This window comes from Cynoglossus semilaevis, chromosome 12 (genome assembly GCF_000523025.1).
Source record: "Cynoglossus semilaevis isolate Cse_v1.0 chromosome 12, Cse_v1.0, whole genome shotgun sequence".
NCBI lineage: Eukaryota > Metazoa > Chordata > Actinopteri > Pleuronectiformes > Cynoglossidae > Cynoglossus > Cynoglossus semilaevis.
Window position 1 is genome coordinate 20,886 of NC_024318.1, and position 10,155 is coordinate 31,040.

A 10,155-nucleotide genomic window follows, 5' to 3' on the forward strand; every position below is an offset into this window, starting at 1 on the left:
CTGGCTAATGTTTAGCGTTTAGCAACTACATGCTAACTTTTCTTTACGACACTTTCTGACTTTGACTCATATGGCTAACTATTAACTATTAACTAACTATTAACTAACTATTAACCTTCAACATGTGTCCAGTGCGACTCTGATGAAGTCAACTGAATGTCTTGGCAGAAGCTTTAAATCCTTCTTTGTTTTTTTGGGGCAAATGATGACCTTTGAAAAGGTCATTCTGATTTTGAAGTCACTACAAATTCTTCATAAACAAATTCGCAAAACTGAGCAATTTGTGCCGACAGTCGACGTCTAATTACAGCTCCTCCTCATGGCTTTAATATCCTCACAAACACTCGTGTGACTGTTTGTTTACCACAGCGGATGACGCGGCCTTGCTAAAATAGCTCACACACACACACGAACACACACGAACACACACACAGACAGGAGAGACAGGAAGCTAACTTTTTTTTTCTTCCCACTCCTGTAAATCTTCTGTTTCAAATCGTATTCCTGACAGAAAATAAACTCCCACACCAACACTCAGACAGGAGGTGTTCTGACGGAGGAGCGCCTGACGGGTCGTCTCCGTCACCTCCGACTGTACTGTTGTTGTTGTTGTTGTTGTTGTTGTTATTTACTGCTTCTCCGACATCAGTCGTCATCGTCGCAGCAGAGAGTAAACAAGGCCTGAAGCAGTGAACCGACGCTCGACTATTTCTGTCTGCAGGACAAAGGGTTCACCTCCGACTGGTGTGTGTGTCTGTCTCTGTGTGTGTGTGTGTGTGTGTGTGTGTTTTGGCAGCATAATTAGACCTGGTGCTTTGCTCTCTTGAAGTTGTTTAACCACAGAGCTGAGCCATGATGGCTGTCACGGACACCAGACTGAGTCTGAGTCTTACTAACACACACACACACACAGAGACACACACACAGACACACACACACAGACACACACAGACACACACACACACAGAGACACACACAGACACACATACACACACACAAACAATTGAGCATGTTCACAGATGTTTCAAAACAAATATGCAACCTTACACACACACACGTTGTGAAAATGTTTTACAGAGAAAGAGGGAGAGAGAGGGAGAGGCAGAGAGAGAATAGGATTGACAGATTTAGTGGTATGAAGCAAATGAATGGGTTATAACTGAGTGAAAAACTAAATCACTCCAGATTGAACTGAACTCTTCACACATTTCTTCGGGTTTTTTTTTTTTTAACACCAAAACAAGTTCACGCTCAGGTCAGTCCAGTCCAGACGTCGAACATTTAAATATTAAACATTAAATATGGTTTTTATTTTGGTGATGGGTGGAGGTGATGGGGGTGGAGGTGATGGAGGGTGGAGGTGATGGAGGGTGGAGGTGATGGAGGGTGGAGGTGATGGGGGGTGAGGAAGTGATGGAGGGTGGAGGTGTCTGAACGTGAGTCATTTTATGGCCACAGGTGAAGCAGACACCTCCAGGTGGTGGCGCTGAATAAAAGCCCTTCTGTCAACACCAGAAAGTGTCTCCAGGGCAGAGAGCGATGATGATCATAATGATGGTGATTATGGTGATGATGATGATGGTGATGATGATGATGATGATGACATCATCATCAAAATTATGGTGATGATCATGATGATGATGATGATGATCATAATGATGGTGATTATGGTGATGATGATGATGGTGATGATGATGATGATGATGACATCATCATCAAATACTTAAACGTGCCTTTAACTGGTGCTGATGATTTCAGTCCACTGATAAAATCACAATCGCTGCCTAAAACTCTTATTTAAGAGTCGACGTTCAGGGTCAACGATGTGGTTTCCCCATAGACGGAGACTTCCCTCCGACTATCAGGGATCAACTTCCTGTCAGGTTCTGTCATCATTAGGAGTCGGGAGACACCGCACGTGTGAACCAATCTCAGGTGAGGGATTTTTTGCATGTCAAATTGCGATGCAAAGCTCGGCGATCCGATCAGACGGGAGCATAAAGGCTTTTGGAAGAGTTCGGAACAGATGGTTGGGATAAGGAATTCCCTTTCCTCAAACACCCACGACTGGAAAAGTGATAGAAGAACACTGGGTATTATTTCCTCCACAGATGGAATTCCTGGTACTATTTTTAACTCGGCCGCTTAAACTGAGGAGCAGCGCTGCCACCGTCCTACACCCGGTGTAGGGTAGGGGGCGCCCAAGCTGCTGGAGCTGTGTATTTATGTGTTGCAGTCAAGAAAGAAAAAAAAAAGATGACTCATCGTTTAAACAAACAGCCGTGCACTCGCAGTGGAATTCCTGCGACTGCTGAAAAATTCCCAAAAAATTCCCATAAAAATTTCCAAAAACATCAGTTCATCCCAGACCCTGAACCAGCCTTTGATCACACCAACGCTCCTCGTGGCTCTGCAGTGGCAACTTTTGCTGAGTCACAGTTTCCACTCGTCACATTTCACAGTTTTCTCCAAACTTCCTTGTTTCATTTTTTGTCCTGTAGGGGTTTAAAGTCAGTCAAATGTTTTCATCCAACCCAGACTAAACCACAGAGTCAACTTCTACTACTGTAATCCTTCCGCCGACTCATGGTGCAGCAGCGTAGCCAAACTCTCTCTCTGAATTCCGGTGTATTTCTCGTCCCCTCCCCCACAGTCAGAGACGACGTTCATATTTCCTCCGGACTCCCACGGTTCCTTCTCCCACTGCTGCCTGAATCACCAGCTTTTCTTAGAATCAAAGTCTTTCTGGTGTCATGACTCAGCAGAAATTGAGAAAGTCACATTCTGAAGTCAGCAGCAAATTCCTGACTCATCAGCCAATCAAACTGCAGAGAGATTCCATGTTTTAAACTGTTGCTAGGGCAAAGATGACCCTGTGGTTTCTGAAGTTTCACTCAGCTCCAGGCTGAGAGAGACTGACCTGCTGAGGCTCCACCGCAGGATTTATTATTCCCTGGAATCGTCTGATTATTCCCATCCGTAAGGCAATAATCAGACTAATGTAATTAACCGGAGCTGCATAATTAATGAAGGTCAGTCAGTCATTTCATTTTACGACTCCGTCGTCACATAACTGTCTTCAGTTTGACGTTAACGCCGCCACAAATCACAGGCAGAAAACCCTGCCTCACAAAGTACAACCAGAAGTACACACGTTCTACTCTGTCTCAGTTACTGTAACCTTTTTTTTTATTTTTTATCCTATTTAAGGGATTTTGTGTTTTGGAGTTAAGTGGAGTCTTGATCCTCAGCCTAGCAACTTTAAACAACTGTTGTAAATCCTCCAATCAGGAGCTGAGATTGTGGCCTGACGATACCAACGGGAACACGTCACCGACCAAAGTTTAACAAGGAACAATGTGAGTGGCTGAACCTGACACACTCAGCCACTTGGCTGCAGTTCAGACTCACACGAAGGTTACGACATGGGCCAATGAGAAAGTCACACCGTGGGAAAATTCTACTAAACGGCGATTAGTTCAAGTCCAGTCCCGAAAACTGGAGAACCTCAACACACACACACACACACTGTTTATTCTATAATTTAGGTTAAATAATAAAAATGAATCTCACATCAGGTCATAAGGAGTGGGCTGCGTCATCTCAAAAAGTCACTGGTCATACCATGGCACTTCACACTCTCGTACAATAGGTGGCGGTATGCGTGGTTGTGATCAGCTATTAAACTGAGACGGTTTCCTTTTTTGTCTCCCATGTGGAAAACAACAACAACAACAACAACAACAACAACAACAACAACAACAGGTTAGTGACGTTTGTCTCCCTTCTTGCCCCCGACTCCCGAGTCTCTAACTCCGGCTCATCAACGACCACCGCACGATCTCAACAGAAACCACAACACGAGGCTGGATTCTTTTTTCCAAACCCCCGGTGGAGACGTTCTGCTACTGATCAAGACTTGGCTCAACGGTTGCTCAGATAAAAATCACTGCGTCTCCTGTTATCGCCCACACAGGTACAAAAACACAAACCCACACACACACACACACGTCAGAGGCCACTCACGTTCCGGATGAATCTGTCGTAGTCGTCTCCAATCCGCTGGAGCTCTTGTCCGGCCCTCTCCGCCTGCATGTCCCTCGCTGCTCTTCCTCGCCTTGTGCTAGAGGAGCTGTGCCGGTCTGCAGGTACAAGAACAGACGCCGTTATTACACCACGAACAGCAGGTGCCTGTCCGACCGATGCCATGAACAAAACATCTGAGAAGAACAGGAAACAGGTGTTTGCATTTGCAAATTTCCCAGAGTGCCGTGGTGGCAGGACCCTGAAGGTTCTGGGTTCATGTTGGAAGTCAAGACCAAGTTTTTAAAAAAAAGAAAAAGAAAAAAAATTGACCAAGATCAAAAGTTTCTCTCATGTCATCAGTTAAGTTCCGTAGCATGGCGGTTATCATGACTGCTCTACACACAGAAGGTTCTGGGTTCGAGTCCCGGTGGAACCATAAACTCCATCATTCTCATCCATTTGATCAAATTTTAAATGTTTAAAACTAGACATAAATAATAAAGAAAAATAAAAGAGTTCACGTTGCTTCGTTAATAAAAAAAAAAAAAGATAAAACCTTTGCTTCAAACAATTAACCGTGTATCGAAAAACTTTGCTTCAAACAATTAACCGTGTATCCGTTATTGAGGCTGTCAATATGGGTGAGACTGTGTGTTTATGTGCGTGTGTGTATTTCTGTGGTTAATGTGTAATATTCTCACTCTACAAACGGCAGCGTGACAATGAAAGGCTCTGACCTCTCACAGGTCTGCGCTTATGACTCACGCTCGACACACTGAAACCTACGGTACGTTTAATATTTCTCACATCCTCCGATATCGGAGGCGGCGACGAGGCTGATATCATCCAAGATGGAGATGAAGCACATGGTACGGCGCAGCGCTGAGAGCAGGACGTGTACAGACATGACAGACGGCGTCAGGTGACGCAACCAAATCTCTCTTTTTTAACATCCGTTAAGGCAGTTCTATCATCTAGAAGTTTCTCTGCTATATTTCATTTTCTATAATATTCAGGGTTATTTTGAGCAAAACTCTGTGTATTTTTTTTTTCCGGCTAACTTTTGACTATCTTCTGGGCTAACCTTTAGCCATCGTCTCAGATAGCCTTTAGCTAACTTCTGTTTCTGGACAAAAGTCATCTTATGTTGTTTTAAATCCATTGTTTTATACAATATTTACTGTGAAATAAAGGTTACCTTTACCATCTACTATTTTAAACTAAAATCTGATTTATTTTCTTTTTTAAACCCCGGCCCCCGAGGGTCGTGTTATAATGAACGCCGCTGGAAGCAAATCAGCGGCAAACGTCAAAGAAAAGTCTTCTTCTCTAAATGTTTAAATAAATAAATAAATACATACAGATTAAAGGGCAGGTGTGATCTCCCTGCAGCCTGAAGAGGAAATACAAACAACAACAACAACAGCAACAGCAACAACAGCAGCAACAACAACAGCAGAATAAACTGATCCTCCTTCAAGTCCGGATCTTTGACACAAAAACACCAGCATTCAGTCTGACTGATAACAACCCATGTTGCAACACACACACTCAGATGAACAAGTGCGTGTGTGTGTGAGAGTGTGTGTGTGTGTGTGTGTGTGTTTGTGTGAGTGTGAGTGTGTGTGTGTGTGTGTGTGTGTTTCTCATCAGTTCTATCTGATAGCTGCAGAGGACTGAATCAGAGGTGGAGAGTTTCTGTCTGTAACTCACAAAAGAGCTGCAGGCCTGTTTTGACTGACACACACACACACACACACACACACACACACACACACACACACACACACAGCAAGGGAATACTTAATGAACTAAACACTCTCTTTCTCTCTCACACACACACACACACACACACCTGTCCCCAAGCTTTGACTGCTATCTTGTCTGTCTGGCTGCAGTAAAAGGGAACAACAACAGGAGGAGACACTGAGCCAGGCTAATCAGTGCTATTGTACAGAAACAGTTATTGGCAGAAAAGTTACAAAAACTACAGAGAAAAACAACAAACTTTCACACAAAACAGCTCACAGATATGGAGAAGTCGCCAAGACAAACACTGCTGAGGTTAAAGTCAGGGCAGGTGACGTGTGTCGGAGGTCGGAGGTCGGAGGTCGGAACAAAAACAAATTTAGCCAATCAGAATTCAAACGTCAAAGACTGTGATTTAAGGACAGTAGAGATGTCATGGCTGATTCAACGCCTTCGTCAACAGAACATGGTTTCATCACCAGGCGGTGACAGGGCGGTTAGTGCATTTGCCTTACAACAAAAATGGTCGCTGGTTTGATCTCCAGTCTTTCTGTATGGAGTTTGTTTGGTGTCTTTATAGTCGCTCAAAAAAAACAACTTGTTTCACAGAGGTTTTGTTTTGTCTCCCAGTGGGACCAAACACTGTACAGGACTCGGTGTCACAGTTTTCATCGTCTCTGAGTCACAGATCTACAGTAAGAGATTTTTTTTTTTTTTTTAATAAGTGTGGCTCAGTCATGAAAACACAGTTTGTGCTATTTTAAAAATCACTGCTGCAGGAGGTGACAGACTTGACTTGCACTCACACATAAATAAACTACAGCAACACCGGGGATCTGTGTGTGTGTGTGTGTGTGTGTTTGATGGTGTGTGTGTGTGTGTGTGTTCCTGGCACAGCTATAGTTGTGGGGAAAACAATAATATTTTGTGTTGAGGAGATTTTGCAGTTCCCCAGTGGGTGGGTGGGTGGGAGTACGGGGGGGGGGGGGGGATATTTTGGGAAACTATGGCTCCTGAGCCAAAACGTGGCTCACCAACAAAAATTCAATATATATATATATATATATATATATATATATATATTTTATTTTTACAAAGAAATGATCCATTTGCTTGCTTACAGCAAAACAACACAACATCACTGTCCTCACTGCAGTGATTAAACCATAACCTTGGTGTGTACTGCAGTAGTACTACAGCAGTACACACACTGTGTACCAATCATCAGTACACCGTCACAATGTTTTCCTTGGTGACTCGTATTTGATCTGAGCCCCGTGGATCCACCGACACTCCCTGCCCTTATCTCTGACTGATGACGTGTTCACGAAGGTGGGACTGAGATCCGCTCACAGTTTCATTCACGCCCACTCACAGGGAATTGTGGGTAACGACAGAAACTTCATCTGAGCAGTGAAACAGTCAGTTATTTATCCAGAGTCTCTGCTCCTGTCATAACCTGCACCTCCTCTGGTCACCTTCCCTTTCTGCCCGTGTCTCTACTCGACTGCAGCAGTGCAGTGGAGTCAGGTCACCTGCTGGCAGACACCGGTACATGTCCTGATACAAATGTCAACTTCCTCAGGTTTAGTGTGCGTCTAGTCTTTACAAGAAAACGTATTTGCCTTTAAAAAAAAAAAAAAAAAAAAAAAGTGAACCCACTTCTGTAAAAAGACCAGTCGTCACAGTCTGACAGGTTGAGGTTAAAGCTCCCACAGAACGTTCTTTGGAGGTTTATTTCCCTACGTCACGACAGAAGTTTGACTGCGGTCGATGTTTAAATGAAACCTTGATGTTTAAAATCAACCGGTGCCAGGGCTTTGAACCTGTTCACTTCAATCGATTACAGTAAGATCATAAACACTTCTCTTCACCCACTTGGTTCTCTAGTTTCTGGGACTCTGGTAACACTGGTGCTCTGCACACACACTCCAGACGTTCAGGTGGCGAGAGTGAAGCTGAAGTTGGTTTGCAAGCCACGAAGAAGATAAACAGGATGTACTGTTTCTGTGAGTGATGTCAGCGCAGAGGAATGTTTGCTGAACAGTAAGAAACGAACAGACCACATTACTTTGTCTTAGCTACACCGGTACTGACACCAGAGCTAACGTTAGCTACAACAGTCCTGGTACTGACACCAGAGCTAACATTAGCTACACTAGTCCTGGTACTGACACTAGAGCTAACGTTAGCTACAACAGTCCTGATACTGACACCAGAGCTAACGTTAGCTACACCAGTCTTGGTACTGACACCAAAGCTAACATTAGCCACACCAGTCCTGGTACAGACACCAGAGCTAACATTAGCTACAACAGTCCTGGTACAGACACCAGAGCTAATGTTAGCTACACCAGTCCTGGTCCTGACACCAGAGCTAACGTTAGCTAAACCAGTCCTGGTACTGACACCAGAGCTAACATTAGCTACAACAGTCCTGGTACTGACACCAGCGCTAACATCAGTAACAAATATTCTAACGTAACAGCTGGATGTCAGGGCCAAACAAAAAAACATCTTGACAATAATAACTGTAATTGTACAGTGAGTTTTTTCTAATCTGTGACTGTAGTAAAGAGACGAAGAAAAACTAGTTATATGGAAATGAAAACGTGAATAAACTAAGTTCATTCAAAGACTAATAAAAATCTGCTGAACTGAACGGATCTTTTTCTTCTTCTCTGGTTCCTAACAGCTCGTCGTCTAACACTTGTTCTTGTCACTGACTGACATTCCCAGAGTCCCCGGGGCCTCGATCCCATTACAGCTGATGCTCTTTGAATATTGTTAACCACAAACCAAACCAAACCAAACCCAGCCTGGCTCCCTGCCACCACAGACATTATATACATCTACTTTTTTGGAAATAAAAACGAAGCATCAGTGCAGCTCCGTGTTCTGTTTCTGTCTCTGTGACTCAGCTCTACTTCAACACCTCTGGCTGTTTCAGTCCTCGCTTCAAAACACACAAAACACCAGTCATTTTTTTCAAATTAAGCACCAGCAGAGAATTACTCACCCATCAAGCTATTAAAGAGCCTTTCACAGTTAACTGCACTCAGTGGGAGTAAAGGAGGAGTAAAGACCAACTCCATCAGATCAGGTTTATTTGTGGGTGAATATAAAAGGAGGAGGAATTCACGCATTCAGCTTTTTTTTTTTTTTTTTTTTTTTTTTTTTTGCATGTGATTTGGTTTTGAGGAACTGCAGCTCCAGTCAGTCTGGAGGTTTCAGTGCCTGTGCTCACCGTTCGTCCGCTGCGTCTCGGCCACGCTCAGCAGGGCGTGATTGATCACCTGGGCGGAGGGACTCGGAGTCTGCGTGGCTTTGTCAGCCGTCACTGGCCTCGGGGAGCTCGGCACGGAGTCGCTGTCCAAAGAGAAATACCCGCTGGACTGGCGGCGGGTGAAGTGGAATATTGACCTGCTCTGATAAACCACCAGGGTGTCGTTGGCGGCGTTGGTTCTGCACCGAACCGCGGTTTCCTGCTCTTCTCCTCCTCCTCCTCCTCCTCCTTCTCCTTCGACCAAGCTGTGGTGGCCAGAGCTCGGCTCTCCGCTGAAACCCGGGTTTTGCGCACGGACGGGAGCTGGGTCTCCTCCGCTCCCCGCTACTGAAGCCGCGCCATCGGGCCGGTTCGACTGCTGTCTGTTGGGTGAACAGAGCGGCACCGTCAGCCCGGGCTTTCAACACCTGGTCCGAACACTTTACAGCGGCGCGTGTGCGCTGGAGCTGCGCCTGGAGCTGAACGGCTGACCGAGGCGGCGGCGGCGACGCACCGCCGACCTGAGTCCGAACTGGATCCGAGGACACTCATACTTAAGACCGAGTTTTTTTTTGTTTTTTTTTTTACTTAAATGGTTCGGTTTGTAATAAGTACAATTCTAAAGGGTGGTCCCGTCGTCTGTTATCGACGACCTCAGATCACGGGTGCAGCCGACAAATAACGAATCCACAGTGACGAATGCTGCGACTGTTCGATCATGAGCAGTGAATGAGTTCCTGTTTAGGCGGTAGAACTGGTTTCCTGTCCAAACCTTCCGCCCCCGTTGCGCCTGAGTTGTTATTTTACAGGATTTGATTGATTTTTTAAAGAAATGTTGGACTGGACAATGGTGAGAAACGGAGAAAAAAGTTTCAAATCTTCATCCAAAAACACTTATACGCGCTTTTTATTTTTATTTTTTTTTCCTAAACTGTTTTGCGCAATAAACCATCAACACATTTTAAGAAACAAATGGCCATGTGAAACTTCCTTTTTCGGGTTCCGGTGCACATCCGGGCGCAACGAGCAGAGACTTTACGCGTGCCAGGGCGACATGTGCGGAGGAGCGGCTCCAGAACAGCACCGGTCGTTGTAAAAAAAAAAAAAAAAAAAAA

General features: G+C 44.7%; 1 protein-coding gene across 4 annotated transcripts in view; it reads right to left on the bottom strand.

Annotated features, from left to right (window-relative positions):
• The window catches only part of bcl2l11 (BCL2 like 11), a 26,704-nt gene that overhangs the window by 5,087 nt on the left and 11,462 nt on the right, over window positions 1-10,155 (bottom strand). For all 4 annotated transcript variants that reach the window (XR_003051305.1, XR_003051304.1, XR_522347.3 and 1 more), the window contains 2 exons: window positions 9,023-9,423; window positions 4,027-4,142 (listed from right to left, as the gene is read on the bottom strand). Coding sequence is in view for 1 of the 4 variants with exons in the window: in XM_008321281.3 (XP_008319503.1) it covers window positions 4,027-4,142; window positions 9,023-9,423 (517 nt within the window). In the remaining 3 variants the exon portion in view is untranslated. The remainder of the gene's footprint in view (window positions 1-4,026; window positions 4,143-9,022; window positions 9,424-10,155) is intronic.